Below are 16,662 nucleotides of genomic sequence, written 5' to 3' on the forward strand. Positions count from 1 at the left end.
AATAGTTTTCTGAACAGGACATGCCTTTTAGGGAAATATACATTTAAAATGCTACACTGTGTATAGGCAGCTTAGTATTTTTAAGCATTAAAGGTGATGCTGTATACGAAATTGTTATCTGGCCTTTCTACAGAAACTTTCTCATTAAAGGCAATTTCAAAAAGTTACAGCTTGTTCAGGGACAAAGATATCAATTTATGCTATTTTTGTACTTAAAATGATACAATTTTTCAGACACACAGAAATAAAACTGGCTTTGTCTACTGTCCAATAAGTACACTCAACTCAATTCAACTCAAAAGTGCAATCTCCAAGTAAGTTTTGTTTGTTACGAAGAAACAAAAATAGAAGATAAGAAGAGAGAGGTTACTTGAAATCACTATTCATTTTGGTTCTAGCCATTTTTATCAACCACGGTACTTTTCCAGTATAGAATTTTTAGAGAAAAGTCAATAAAAATATAGTGTTTAAGAAAAAACACTGCACATTCATTTAGACACACAACTAACCTGACTGAAGAAAACATCCCATTAAAAGGATGTTTGTAATGCAACCTTTCTTGAAAACTGCAAAAAAACCCTGTATGTAATTAACATTGATATATGCTACATGTTTGAAAGTAGCAGCTTTGGCTTACCTTTTTAACATGTACTTAAACGACAGCCTCTTATAGCAAGGTAATTCATGGCAACAGTTAAAATCTTGCAGGTAAGCAAACGATAACTAAATTGATCTAACCTGCCTTTTGACTGACGCTAAGACATGTAAGCATGTCTGTTTCAATCAAGTAACATACTGTCCTACCCAATTAAAAGAGAGCTCGGGGGCTGCCTATCACCAGCTAAAATCAGGCACGGAGTTAAGCTACTAATATTTTGCAGTAGGCAAACAGAGTAAGCACTGTGATCACCTACTGGAAGCAATGTTTCCTACTAAATCGGATAAAGTGAGAAGTATTCCACATTTGGAGTCAGAAGAAAAACTACCAGAATTCAGTACTTGCTCCTTCTTTACTTTCCAACTTCGCTCTCATTTTAGTTTCAAAACATATTCTATTTGCTTTTAAGTACACTTAACAACTTTCTTCTTTTATTTACATATGACAAATACATCCAACTTTTCTTTTTTAAACAGTGTGTAGATATATGTTTTGAGTGGTATAACAACAGTATGATAAATGCTCTACTTACAATATTAACTACCAAAACTTTAAAATAGCTAGCCAAGAACATAAATTTACCATTAAGGAGAAAGTTAGTAAGGCATGAAGAAGGTCTGCTATTTACATCTACAGGGGAAATTCTGTACGCTCCAGTGCAATAGTGTAACTCTGAAAAATAAATGAATAGAAAGTTTGAGAGGCTAGTTCCAAACAGAAGAAAAAGCATACTACAAAAAAAAAAAAAAAAAAAAAGAGCAAAGGGGAGGAGGCTACTCCACAAACAGCAGAACAAAAAAGCCTTGCTGCCTACAGATTCACAGATGTGCCTCTTTCAACCTCTCCTTGAAGTCATCCCAGTTGGATCTGTTCCCAAAACTCATACATTCCTAAGCCCTATTTCCAGCTGTACCTCTAGTTCTTTCCTGTATCCCCTAAATCATTTCAATATGGGTTCAATCTCCTCTTACTTCTCTCACCTACGCTCTTGACCTGCTGGCTTGTAAAAAGTCAGCATATGTTGTTGATAATCTACACAATGCATGGGCTGACTACTCAAGTCGTTCTTATGTTAGCCCAAATCTTTCCTGCCTTCCTCTCAGTAGGAGAGAAAGTAGAGATCTCGCTTTTACTCAGACTCAAAAGTTACTGCAGAGGGGATGGACAAGTCTGACAATATCATAAACAAACAAAAAAAATGAAACTTCTCATTTTCTTGCAAAACTTTTTCCTTATCACTCTAATACTTTCATTAGAGTACTTCGATTTAATTATTTTTATTGAAACAAGAATTAAGGGGGGAGGGGAGAGCAGGAAGGTAGTCAAGGTCTCAAAGCTGCTATGTTAAACACTACTACTCTGGAACTGAAAGGTAAACTAAAAGAAAGAGCATATGGGAGAGGGGCAAATAACTACTGAACATCGTCATAGTCAAGGAATAACTTAATGACACTTCAGAGGAAAAAATACATATGTGTATATACCCTCTCATCTCTTACACAAATCATTAGTTAGCCAAAATCAGAAGACCACTAGTAAAGCAGGGTGTAATCAGCAGCAAGGTATACAGAGCAACAGGTAAAACAGCATTAACCACCAGGGAATTATCTCCTTGAGTTACCATGCTACCTACCAACACTATTTGTTCGAGGAGTACACCATTTTAATGTTACAGTTTCTTTAAATGTGCCTTCTCTGCTATTGCCACCTGTATGATTATCACCTGCAATATAAAGTCAGAAAAACTGTGTCATAACTTGATCAACCATATTTATTGTTACACAGAAAAAAAAAACCTAGCAAATAATTCCTACATAAGCACGAAGTGTTACTGAAAAAAAAAAAAAAGGCTTAAAATACAAACTAATTATAGCATGACCATACACAACACATAATGTAGTTTTAAAAAACTTAATTATCTAACATAAATGAAAAAAACTTTAGGTTATTTAGCAGTAGCATTTTGAAAAAAAATAATGTTTTAAATGGGCAGCTGTACATAGTTTAGAAATCAAATAAGCAAACATAAAACACTACAACTCCAGGATATGTCCCATATGCTCGATCTAACAATTAAAACAAAAAGTATCTACAACTTTCTATCTGTAAAATGAGTTATTGTTTTCTTTAAAAGGCAGAGCAGTCTTTAACTTTCTACGTAGGAAGTATGAACCCTTAACAAATGTTAGGGCCCTTGTTTAAAATTAAAATATTCTTGTAAGAAATGATTATGTATTATATCCCAAAGTCAAAACTGAAACTGATCTAAAGGAACATTTGACTATTTGGCCTTTTGAGGGGAAAAAAGTATTTTTTCTTATCATCCAGCATCTTTGCTATTTCAGAATCAAATTGAATGTTTCTCAACATGTTTTACTGGCAATAGACGTTTCAACATTAAAATACTTTCATGTAACATCTCATTGATAACTGGCCTGGCAGAAACCACATAAAGGCATTAAAAAAAAAAAAAGGCATCAATACTTCATAAGACATTCAGTTACATCCCTGATAGTGAGTTGTCTGCTATTCTTCTTTAGCAAACCTATTATGCAAGGAAAGGTTAACAGAGTTTTACATGAAGCCTTGGAATTACAGTAGCACAGTCACTTACAAAATAATATATTCAATTGCACAGTAATCTGTGAGGAATTAGACACATACATCAACAGACAACACTATTATGTTAAAAGTTTAATCTAATGCTCCAAGTAAGAAGTTTCCTTTGATTTCAGAACACAAAGGCATATTTACTTATACATGATTTGTGCGATTTGCTCATCATTCATGCAGGTAACATGCAGAAGTTGTATTTTTATCCTTGCTGAAAGCTTGCAGTTGTTTTAAAACAACTGGAATCATTTTAGAAAATCTTTCTCAGAATATCTAAAGGACAAATCTATTTATCTAAAAATTCCCTAGCAAGCCATTTCACACAAATAAGATCCAACTAATTGAATTCCCACTTTCCTGGTACCAGATTTATTGTAGCTGAAAGAGATGCATTAAAAAAAAAAAAAAAAACCAAAGAACTAAAATTTACAGGAATTAAAAATACTGTTTACTCCCTTAAATTTCCAATGGAAAAATTCTGAAGCAGCATTTTAGCAGGTGTTTGGTTTTGACTTTTACTAAGAAACTTGAGTCTTTGAGCCAATAGGTATTATGTAACTATTTCAGAGTCCTTCCAATAAAGCTTCACGCTTTCAACTTGAATAATTGGAATGAATAAAAAAGTTCATGTCAGTCTGAATGCATTATTTTAATTATTCCATTCTTTTTTCCGCCCCCTCAATCTTTAATCATATATGCCACTAAAACATGGAAGATATTAATTGTAGACGATAACGAGGAGTTATCTTCTCCCTAAGCAGTGATATTCCCTTTATCAAAAAATAATGCACAAAACCAATGGAATGTCTACTTAATGGACCAAACGATTTCAAATTTCAGGAAAGAAATACCCACTCGACTTCGTTAAATAACTTTGGCATAGGTAATGTGTATGTTAAAATATTATTCTTCACTTCTTGTAAGTTAAACCAGTATCAACTTTCGAATACGTTGTAAAGTTTCATAATCTAGTTTTTGCATAGTAAAGCAAGTATCTATAGCCTGTATCTAAATACATGTTTTCTACACAAAGAGGAAATCACACTAAATTCTTAACAGTACTGCAGCGGTACTGAATCACATAAGAGAAGCTACAAGCTGTGCTGTAAGAAAAAAACAAAACACATACAAGCCTTTAGAAGCTTCAAATGAGACTTCAGCACTTCTGAAAACGCATATAGTTTCAGTATTCAACAACACACAGGCAGGTTGAGGCTTTTTTTTCAGCTGGTTGGTTTTGTTTTTAAATACCACCAATGTAAGAATTTTTAGCCTCACCTTCCTTACTAACAAAATCTCCTATCAAATAATGTCTCCTGAACAAAATAGTTTTGCATAAGGCTTATTATCACTGTGTTTTTCTAACCTCAATTAAGTGAAGTCATTCAAAAGTTCACCCCTGAGAAGATCATTAGGTAATAATTCCAAAGTACAAAAGGATACTAGGTACTCCAAATACCGTGAGAAAGTTCTAAAGCCAAATAACTCATCTTTCTCAAAGCAATTACTGTCATAAATAGGTCTAAGGGATGTAACTGATGTTAATTATTACTACCTACCAGCCTGATTAAAAACTCAGTCATCCTCACATACTGGAGAGCAGCTACTGTCTCCACATAAATTGAAGCAGAGCCATGCAGAAATGGAAGTTTACAACAAATCTTTGAACAGGGACATTACTTAGAATAATTATTTTAAGATACGCTGGTTTAGAATATTACCTTTCAGCTCATTAAATGTTGTTAATTGTCTGCTTCTTAAAAGACGGATTTTTTGTTGATAATTTTGTCCGAGATAACGTTCAGACACTTTAAATAGCCCTTACAGCTAAGCAATTTCTTTGTCATTACCTATTAGCATAGTTGCTGTCCCTTAATTTTGGGCTCAGCTTCTGCCAGTCATGCTTCCAACAAAATGACAGGAATAATTTTTCCATAAATACCCACGGAGTTCTCTCTTTTGCAAAAATCACTGGTGTCTCAGACAATCTGTTTCGCACATCTCAGTAATAAGCTGAAATGCCTCCTTATAAACCATACACATAGAAATCCTGTGAGCATATGAAGCTTGGTCTGATGCCTCTGACCTGCTTTTTTCCCCACTGTTATGTCACTATTACTATTTTTAAAATATGCCAGTAATTAGGAATACTCCAAAAACCAATGCTACCAGTCAAGTTGTTGAGTTGTAAACAACAACTGAAAATAACCTGTTTTCATATAGATTTCTACTTAACTAATCATGCCTGAAATTTACATCAGTTTAAAGCTCATAACCTACCTTTGAGAGTACTTCCAGTATCCCAATTAAAAAAAGCCACAGAAACCACCTTTAAAAAATTATTTCTACTTACCACTCTTTAAAAAGTCAACGTGTGCCTCTTTGTGATGAAGAAGCTCCACATCATAGTTGGCTGATGTGTTGGCATGTTGTTCTTCCTTTAAAAGAGAAAGGCAAAAATAATAGTTATTTTAACCAGAAGTTACTGCTTTCATAGATGAATGAGTCTACATTTACCTTTCACTCCAGAAGAAAACACAGTCTCCAGAGTGCATCAGACAACAATAGGATTGCAGTGTTGAGGAAACTGTACGCTCTCTGACCTATTTAAAGATGCAGCCATTTGCTTTTTCTCTTTTTTTCCTTTTTGAAACACTGTGGTTTCCTCTTTACATAAATGTCATGGCAGTGTGTATAATGCAAAATAGAGATAAAAAATAGGTTCAACTACATTTTTCCTTGCTTTTGTTCAAATCTGAAGTTCAGCAAGGCTATGACATATATTTAATATCACTGATATCCAGTTACAACTCACTGAGCAGCAACAAGTAGCCACCGCCTAATAAACTGGCAATTACTTTTCATAACTAAGAATTTCATGAATCTGAACTTAAAAAAAAAAAGAAGGACTGAGAGTATCATTTTATTGTATTTAAGATGTGCAAAAATGTACCTTCCATTGCAAGCTTATACTCAGAAACAGAATGTTTGGAAGGAGGATATTGCATCTTTAAACAGCTGCAGCAGATTAGCAAAAACAGAACAGTGATCTTGGTAATTTATTTCAAGTGAGAGGGGGGGAAAAAAGTAAAAAAGAAAATACAGAGAACCCAACATAGTCTATCACTGTAAGGACAAAGGCAGAAGGGAGAGGCATACTAGCAGCACACAGGTCGGAAAGTTACAGACAAGGTATTTGCAAATCTAAAAGTCACATTTATGCCATGACCAATGTCAAAGTTTCATTAGCACTGTCAAGGTACATTAATGCTTAATTTCATGTTTTAACCTATGAAATCCATACAATATTGCTATTTTTCAAAGAAGTAAGGAAGCACTGATTGATAATATTAGAAATTTTTTTTTTAAATCCAAAAAGTTCATCTGCCCTGCCCTTTCTGTTTGTTTGAAAACTGATGCTTCTGATCAGGCAGCAAGACACAATTAAAACAGAAAATTACTGTAAACTTAACAATACTTAAAATTCTTAGTTTAAAAATTACTTCCATCCTAATAGTGATTGAAATAGATACTTAAGTAAATAGGGACATAAACTTTGAATAGAAGTAGTTAAATTTAATATCTTTCATAACTAGATTATGGACCCTCCTGTCCATCTGCTTCTGGCTTATGGATCTTCAGAGTGGAAAACCTACTGGAAAACCTTCAGTAAAAAAAATAAGCTATCAGTTACAAACACCTTTATGTTGGGTGAGCATGATAATGAAACAGAGGAAAAAGAGACTCACTATGACACTAAAATGCAGAAGGGTCAAGAATATCTAATGAACACAACTAGAAAAAGAAAAGAATCACAGACAAAGTTATTTGAGGTAAAGACTGTATTTTTATAAAATAATAAAAATAGAACTGAAATAATACTTGTATTGCTAAGTTAAAAATTGAAACTCAGCAATACAACATTTTGTTCTGTGATCCTTTCCCCCTCCCCCCTTCTTCAATTTTACTAACCTGGTCACAGACATTGAATGTGGGCTAAGAAAAAAACAAAAAATAAAACAAAAAAACAGATAATATGATATGGAGAGAAAAGCAACGTAAAGATTCCATTAAATAAACATTAAAAGTTTTCAAACAAATTTATAAGTGATGCACCTAGTTAACATAAAGCTATATACACATTATTACCTTCATAGGGATATTGGTTATTGTGGTTGAAGCCAGATCAAAGTGCTGCTGTACTAAAACATTCAGTTTTGTAGCCAGATGACGCCCAGCACGGACACTATGTACTTCACTGGTTAAAACAGGTGAAAGCTGGAACAAATTGACATAGAACATACAGTATTAATGGATTAAGCTCCAATATCATGTAGCAGAATACAAATCCTCTGAAAGTCTAAACTAAGCATGGGAAAAAGCAGGAAAAAAAATTAAAACAAAAAAAAGAAGTTAAGAAGGAAGAAATAAAAAATATTTCTCATACAGAATTCTCCAGGTTATGCCAGTTATCATAGTCGCAGTTGTTACAAGCTGTCACAAAATTAGAACTGTACTAAAAATTTGAGCCATTAATTGTTAATAGGAAAAATTAGTATCAGGGCACTGGGCAGGAATCCAAGAGTTGATGTTCTTAATAGCAGCTCTGGGTCCAAGTCTTTCCATCTCTTTCATCAGCTGATTAACTGGAACATAGTCATTTTTCTCTACCTGTCCGTGTTGTATATACACGCAAGAGAAAAACACAAGCTATAAGCTATATTTGATTTTGTTTTGCCAGCAAGTAGCACTGTTGGCTTTAGGCATTTGAAAAAAATGTGATAAAAATGACTGTCTTATAGAGAATAAAGGTAGTCAATTTATTCTCCTCTGTTCATAATTTTTTGTTTTAGCATGCAACTATGAGACAGCTCTTTAGAACAGTATCTTGGGAAGACGACAATTATATTCAATTTTACTTATGAAACAAGATGCGGAATTAGATGTCTATCATAATACAAGAAAAATGTCTCATTTTTAACCTTTTTTCTTCAGCATATTAAAATACTGAAAGAGAGCAGGCTGAAGAACAGTGGAATCTATCAGCGCATATTTTGCTTGTACTTGGTTTTAAACAACTACTAAGCATACAAGTTATTTACTTGCTCTTATTATTAGACACTTGGAATGTATACAGAATACTTACATATATGTTCTTACTTTTACTCTCTAACATTATTTTAAGAGGAGGTATCGATATAGTACTTAAATGAGTCTATGAACTTCAAACACATTCTACTTCCCTACAATATTACCCTTGCCTTTGGAAGCAGATAAACTTTCCAGTGTTTTTCATTGAGAAGATATTCTGACGGTTAACACTGGAACAACAGAATTCGTATAGAAACTCATTTTAGTTTCATGAGAAAACTTATCAACCAAGTAGTTAAAAATGCTAACACATTAGCTGGGATAACATGGAACATGCAGTGCTGAACAACATCCACATCATTCAGTAACAGATATTTGGGAAAACAGAGGCTTTAGCTACCTAGCACCGTATGTTTGAACGGCAGAAGAGTTATTGAACTAACAGATTCAGTAAGCCAAGTAGTAGTTAGTTTTTCCATTCGATTCTTAAACATGTACTTCCTTCTCAAAAGCCCCACAGTTTTATCTAGGGCATTAATACACTCGCTTCACAAGAAACTGAAACATGAATTATTACTGCAAGAAATTTAAGTAATGAAGTGGAAAAAGGGATACCACATACACATGCAGACTACAAAACAAGGAAACAATTATTACAAAAGATGCACTTCATTTAGCAACCTGTAAGTTGTCAGCTTTCCAAAGAATAGTCACCTATACTACTTCTTAAACCATACCAGAGACCAAAGGCTCAAAACCTTACTGCTGAAAACTCAACTTGCATTGTTTATTTTGAGTTTCATGTGGTTCCTAACACTTGGATAAGTTTTCCTCATTTTAAACTCCTTACCTCTTTCTTAGGACGATCTGAAACAAGGCTGTCTTCACCAACTGGGTAAGTGTGGATTAAGACCAGTTCACATTTCTGAATCTGCATTAGACTTAAAAACAAAAACGTTCTATTTCAGTAAGCCCACAGCACGGCAGAAATTATCACACAAATCAGATCAATTCTCTTCTCCCAAGATGCATCTGATTTTCAGAACACAGAACCACACAGAAATATATTATGATGTTCTGTTTCTGAAAGTATTTTGTAGAAACTAGGTTATATTGATGCTTTTCAAAAGCATGCACTTCAGAATGAATTCTTATCAGAATAAAAAAAAACATATATAACCTTTCTATCTCTTCAGACACAACTGCACTATATTTCTTTTTGGACAAATCAACAGAGCAGATCCTCAACCGACGTAAATTGTTCAGCTTCATTCAAACGGCAATTGACATTACAAGGGACTTGTGTCTCCAAGTGTTGTGCAGATGTTAATAAGGAAATTCCTGTGAACTTGAAAATAACTATCCAAATAACATGCTTACACACTAATGTGGCTGCAATTTCAAAGAGATAATGTGGCTGGAAATTCAGAGAGAAGAGGACATTGTTCCACATCCCCAGCTACAGGAACATATGAAAAAAACCATGTTATGAGATCACTTTTCCTTCTCTTCACTGGACTTAAAGCTTGATTCTCTATATCTTTTCTACATCTGTGAAATTGCAATTGCTGCAGGTAGATATAGACACTTAACTTGTGCTATTTAAGTGCCTCTGGAGCAATCAAGAGCGGGATCTCAACCCGCTACACACTGTGCAAGGCAACACGCAGTCCCTAGGCCAAAGGGTTCACTGTTTAATTAGACAAAATAAAATATGTATGGGAGTTAAAAAAAAAAAAAAAAACAAACAACAACAACAAACCCACACTTAGAGGAGGAGATGCTTCCTGTAGTTCCCTCTATTTCATGGGGAAATATCATTGCCAAGGAAGAATACATCAGATGCATTAAAAGTATGCAACAAGGAACAACTATGTGCCTTTTACATTTTGGAGCAAGATGTAAAAGGTAACAACCTAAAGTAGTATCACCCTGTGATGAAGGACAATACTGAAAAGCCAATGATTATGCACCTCGTGATCTAGCATCTTACGTTTCATATGGACACTCAAACAGTTCAAGGTAAGTTTCAGTATGTCTTAAGTGACAAAAATACACCCATATTTCTTAGAGGGCATATAACAGGCACATGCAACACAAGAGAAACTATGTTTGTGAAAAGTATACTCACTGATCTGAATTAGCTGCAAGCTTGTTGTGCTCATGAATGGTTTCCTGAACACAGTCCTCAAGCATCCGAACATGACTGTCACTAAAAGGACCAAGAAAGAAAGAAAAAAAACCTCTTTTTATAGGTTGAAATTTGGTTTTGCTGTTTATGCTTGTTCCCTTACGACAAGGGTCTCACCATTTTGGCACGTACAAAGGTTCAGCTTTCATAACTGTGATAAATTCCATGTGAAATTTTGATAAACTGTGATAACTTCTCAATATTTTAATAAAATTCTGCTTTGACCCAGGCACAACTCTAGACGAATGGATAGGGAGATATGTGCCAGCTGTAAATTATAAGTCTTGCAAAATAGCCTCTATATCCTGCAAATTCTGTGCGTTCATGGACTGAAAAGTTACGCTTATTTTCTAATTCAGTGGCAAAGCTTCTTTCATTCATTCATTCATTCCAGTTAAATTGTGCTATTTAGCCCACCACCAATGCAGTAAAATCAACTGTTTTATTCAAAGCAACATGCTACTAAACGCTCTCTTATTTAAAGTGAGAAATTTTTGGTTGACTACTATAACAGACCTCAAATGAAATCCTTAATAAGTCAAGAAATGATCTACAAAAAGAAATGCATAAAAGCTAGTTATTGAAGGCACTAATTCATAATAAACACTGAAATACTAAGGCTTCTAAAAAAAATACGAAATTCTGATTTTTTTAATGGTACAAGCACATTCTCATACACACCTTTTTGCATTAGTAATACAGATTATTCTTCCTCTGTTTCCAACACGTTCCGCATTCTCCATGAGCATAGTTCGAGCCTCATGTTGGTATTCTGTAATTTTGCAGAGTGCTTCTACTGCTGCAACCAGACCATGAAGTATGCTGCAGCATTCTGGATCTGCCCTAGGATTAGGTGGCCCAACAGCTGCTAATGCTGCCATCAGCTAGTTAAAAAGAAAGAAATAAAAATAACTTTCAAAAATAAAATATCAGTCATTTGTTAAAGTGATCCGTTAAGAGAAAACTTACAGCTGTAACTTATTCAATATACAAATTAATACTGCTGGCAGAAAAGCAAACGGAGCAATAAAAAAAAAAGTTGATAGTTTCCAGCCTTTTGGAAAATATTCAACTCTAAATTCTCCTTTTGCAAGTCATTTACTATACTTTCAGTGCTCACTGACAAATAATATGCACATGTACTATAGCAGAAATACTAACACTATTAATTGCCAGATGCTTTTGTTTTCTGAAAACTTGGAAATTCAGTTCCTTCCCACATTAAGTTTTTCAGAAAATGACTGTCCGCTTTGACACAAGACAAGAGTAAACAGGGTACAAACACTGTTTATTTACTGCTTAAAAAGTTTGTAAACTATTATCAAGCCTCCAACTTATTTGGGCAACCCAATAGGGCATTTTTAAAAATCCAATAACGTAATCATTCCAGACCAGATCTACTGACATTTTAATTCACTAAAATAATTTCATACTGAATATAATAAGAAGTCACTATTTATCCTATAATTAAATTAAACTAGACTTGCAAAACAAAAGAACAGCTACAGAGCATACCTCCTGCAAGTTCTGATCTTCTTGGGTCCAAGAATTCAAGACATGAGCCCCAGAATCACTCACAATGAAATTCACCTAAAAGGTTCAAACAAAAAAAAAAAGAAAAGAAAAAAGAAAAAAAATTAATGAATAACAGCAGCCAATCATAGCCACGAATTACAGCTACTTTCCTAAATCCAAACTAACATAAATTACACCTTATTCAGCTATAATTAACTGATATTCACAAGGCAAACTAAAACAAATAAGACAATAACAAAAATACAAAGACATTACTCCTGCTATATTCAGGTACCTTCATAGTAAAGTCATGCTTAACAACTCACTCTAAAGCTTGTAAACTGTTACTAAGTCACGCCTCTATACCAAGTTAGCGCTACAAGATATTATGGATCGATTTCAATAGTCTGGTAACACTTCTGGTAGTAAAGTATCTACCAAGCAAAGTAAATTCCAGTGCTGCAATACAGCAATTCATTTTGCAAACTCTGTCACAGGAGATCTCAGAGGGTAACTCAGGGGTAACTATCTAGCTAGGTATCATAAACATCAGATACCAGAATATGTTCTCAAGTTACCAAAGTGAGTTGGAAGGAGACATGCCTTCCCTTTCAATTTCAGTTTTTCATATCACAGAGACTTCACTTCAGCCAAATGATTTGATTCAGTTAAGCATACACTTAATATATGCCATCACGGGACTCCATCATATGATTAGATATTCTTCTAAACTGGAGTTTAAGCTAAACATATACTGTCTTAGGACTGGGACATGCAATCCATCAAGGCAGTGCAGCTGATGTGCACCAAATTGCTAACTACCAGAGCTGCTTGTTAGTGCTGTGCCTATTCCCCAGCTGCTCTGACGCAGCTGCTATTCCATTATCACTAGTTTGTAGCAGTAGCACTGTCACAGGTTTAACATCTATGTTTTTTAAGGGTAACCAAAGTTAGGACATTGCACAACGATTTACTCAGTAATCAGGAAAGACTGACTGACTTAGAGAACCAAGGATTAGTTGCCTAATTCACAATGCAATGTTACAGAACAGACTAGGCATGCTGGAATAGCACTGCCAGCCACCACAGACTGAATATCAGAGTAATTATATCAGTAGTCTGATCTGGTGCAATTTTTTAATTCCAGGATTCCCCTAAGTTTGGAGCATCAGAAAACCAGAAGTGATCAATCAATTCTTACTCTGTTTCCCTGTTTCAGTACTCCCTTATTATATTACTGTTTTCCTTGGAGAAATATAAATTTTGGTCTGTTTAAACTTGACATCTTATTTCATAACTAGAACAGTAACTTGACAGTTAACGGTGAAGTACCTGTTCAGAGGCGAGAAGCTTAGAGAAACAGTAAAAACAGCGCATCACATCATTTATATTGGCTTTCTTTTCCTATGTTCTACGCTCCAGGAATTTTACGATACCTAACATAGTCCATAACAGCCCTTACAAAGTTCCAAAGAAACAGGTCTCCCCTCTCATCCATGTGCTAAAGTATGTACATCACAAAAAAAACATATATTAAAGAGAGAGACTCAGGAGCTGCTGCTTAGCTACTACTAAAAGTAAGAAGTTCTGTTTGCTACAGCAGATCACGACAACTTGATGGGATGCCAAGCACAAGTTCTGATTAGAGTTTAAACACTAAGTTGATGGAGGTTTCTCCACGCACATCACAGAAGTAACTGATCTCACACATAACAGGCATTTATCTTCGAGAGAAATAAGGGGGCTAAATGATATGTTTTGTTCCTTGTAGCTTGGTCCAAATTATACTAACGTAACTCCAAAAAGGAGCGAGAGGACTTAGAACAAAGAAAGCTCTTCCAATGCTATGTTTTGCGTACATATGATTTATAGAGATCAAAAACATTTTCTTTCCTTGGTATTGCAGTTGTGTCAGTTTACACTTAGAGGGAAATGATACTACTCTGGAAACGCTTCCTAGTTTAAGCTGTAACTCTTCCCACTTTCTTCCAAGAAAACGCTTACAACAACAGTTTTGCTGTAAGTAAAACTATATGCCTAGCAAAATTCATCCTTCCGATATAGCATTTTTTCTGACTCAAAAGGAAGAAAGATCATCTAACACAAGGCAGTTTTCCACATCAAGTCTTAAGACATTGTTGTCTACAATCCCCATCAGCCCTACATTGGGATGCAAACTAATGCACTGCTCCAGTCTATGTCAGTCAAGTATCCCTCAACAAATATCAGTATCCTTAATCATTCCATCAGTTTTGCTTTTTAAGTTAGCTTGTTACTCATTAAGTGATTCTTGTCTAACACAGATCAACAAGAAGTCATGTAGATGCCTACAGGAGGGAAAGAAATATTCTTTTATAGAAGAAACTGGGTGCCAGGAAGCTCTCCCGCTTTTTCAAACTGGTAGTTTCAGACAGTTCCTACCACTTCCTACAGCCCCGCATTCCTTCAAAGTTAGCAATGAAAAACACAGGTAGCACTACCAGGTGTGTTTAGAACCAAAATTTGATTTAAAACAATACCTCACTCAAGCTTTTGTAAATTTAAAGAGCATGAGAACACAATAATCAATTTATACACTACCTTAAAGCTCCTCTCCCCATATTTTGCAACCAAGCACTGCGTGATACTAAGATGATTAAATGTCCCAAAAACAAATATGTAAAAGGATTCATTTACTATTCAAACTCTTTATAAAAGCTATAAACTTAATCAACAGCTCAAAGATATTTTTATATAATAAATTATATTTCACCTCTTAATACAACAGCTAAAGATAATAAAACAGCTCATTAAAATGGGAAAACATCCCTGTACTATGAAGTATTACCTGCAAAGTATTGCTAGAACTTACCAGTTTTTTGAAAGGAAAAATATCATACATTATTCTACAGTACTCCATGGATGATTCCACTGAACAGGTCCATAGTGATTTTGATATGGGTGCTAGAGGTATAATTCCTTGGGTCCGATTCTTTACTAACATATCAAATTCAACATGTTGTCTACAGGATTCTGCCATATATGGGCAGTGATCCACAACAAAAACAGTTTTATGAGACTCAGAAAAGATTTTCATTTTCTTCCTGAAATAAATAGATGTTAAAATTAGTAAGAAAATGTATAAGGCAAAAAAAAAAAACACAGTAAAGCTCACTACACAATTTACATTGCATAAAAGTATCTTAATAGAACAGTAGAATACACAAGCTTTTAAAGAGGTTTCTCTTACATTATTTAGATCATATTACATTCATTAACTACTATAAAACTATGTGTAAAGCCTCTAAAAAAAAAAAAAGGAAATATATTCACTGAAAGAACCTATTTATTTGCATGGAGACAAAAATATTCCCTAGAGCTCTCTTCAGTCCTTATATTTAATATACGAGATTTCTACCCAGGAAGACACTAGTTTTCCTCAGGAGAAAAAAAAAAAAAAAAAACAGAAAATAAAATATGAATGTAAACTGTTGAAAAGCCAATAACGATGAACAATGTTACCCTTTCCCCCTTCCCTAATTAAATGAAACATTTAAGAATACAAAAGTACAGAACCTGCTTGCTATTTAAAACTTATTTCTTAAAACAAGGCACAGAAAAAGAAATCCTTCGTGGATTAGCCTATATAGATGCCAAAGCAACATGCTTTTTGGTAGATTTTTACTTAGAATTTAGACTTCACTTTGCTAGATAACACTAGTTATCCTTTTTTAAAAAATGAGTATTTGCATTCCTATGTTAACCTCTCATTGATACAAAGACCAGATCTTAAATTACTATAGCACCAATACTTCTTGTCTAACAAGACTCACAGAAACACCCCTTGTATGCTTTCCAACTGTGAACCCCGAGAACTCTGCAGCAAAGTGTGGTGTGTTTTCCTGCTTCACACCTACAGACTGGGTTTTCCTTTCACATCACATCACAGGAAGAAATACTTCTGAGGTCACTAAAGAATCTGGGCGCCATGTTCTGGACAGACATTATTATTTGGGGACACACACTACATATGAAAATAGATCTTAGCGCAGCGTTTGTAGGTGTCTTTCTTTCAAGTTCACCTCGCCTTTGGGTTTGGCTGTATCGTTTTTAGTATTTAAAGACAAAAATTTTTTTATTATTTATTATTATTTATTACTGCTGAGTGACAACGGACTATGCAAAAACAAGATATCAGACTCCTTGAAAAAAAAAATTGAGAAAATAGCCGGGCTGCCCCCAACTCGAGCCGACGGCGGCAGCACCCTGCTCCGCACCCCCTCCCCGGTGCCTGCCCCCCTCGGCTCGGCCGGGGGACACAGCTGCGTCCCGGCAGGCGCCAGGCCCCTCGCCCCGGGGCCCGCGAGGAGTCGCCAAGCGCCCCCAGGCGGCAGGGACACGCCAGCACAGAGCGGAGCCCGGGCGGCGGGAGGTCTCTTACCTGGGCCGGCTCCTCCGGTGGTGCGGCGGTGCCGGGCCTGCTCCGCGCCGCGCCCGGGCCCTGCCGCGGGCTCGCTCCGGGGAGGAGGGAGGGCCCCCGCGGGCCGCTCTAGACGGGGCCTGGCGCGGCCGCCTGCGGCCGGGCGGCCTCCATGCCCCTCCGCCCGCCGCCTCG

At 35.5% G+C, this 16,662-nt stretch overlaps 1 protein-coding gene across 1 annotated transcript in view; it reads right to left on the reverse strand.

Annotated features, from left to right (window-relative positions):
- INTS13 (integrator complex subunit 13) overlaps positions 1-16,644 on the reverse strand; it is a 23,574-nt gene extending 6,930 nt beyond the window's left edge. Inside the window, exons 1-10 of the mRNA XM_068950071.1 lie at positions 16,489-16,644; positions 14,920-15,151; positions 12,069-12,143; positions 11,235-11,437; positions 10,494-10,574; positions 9,213-9,303; positions 7,421-7,549; positions 5,625-5,709; positions 2,292-2,381; positions 1,241-1,330 (exon numbers count right to left, since the gene is read on the reverse strand). Coding sequence (XP_068806172.1) covers positions 1,241-1,330; positions 2,292-2,381; positions 5,625-5,709; positions 7,421-7,549; positions 9,213-9,303; positions 10,494-10,574; positions 11,235-11,437; positions 12,069-12,143; positions 14,920-15,144 — 1,069 coding nt within the window. The 5' untranslated portion in view covers positions 15,145-15,151; positions 16,489-16,644. The remainder of the gene's footprint in view (positions 1-1,240; positions 1,331-2,291; positions 2,382-5,624; positions 5,710-7,420; positions 7,550-9,212; positions 9,304-10,493; positions 10,575-11,234; positions 11,438-12,068; positions 12,144-14,919; positions 15,152-16,488) is intronic.
- Between the last annotated feature and the right edge of the window lie 18 nt (positions 16,645-16,662).

The sequence above is a fragment of the Struthio camelus genome, chromosome 1, assembly GCF_040807025.1.
Source record: "Struthio camelus isolate bStrCam1 chromosome 1, bStrCam1.hap1, whole genome shotgun sequence".
In the NCBI taxonomy this organism is placed as follows: domain Eukaryota; kingdom Metazoa; phylum Chordata; class Aves; order Struthioniformes; family Struthionidae; genus Struthio; species Struthio camelus.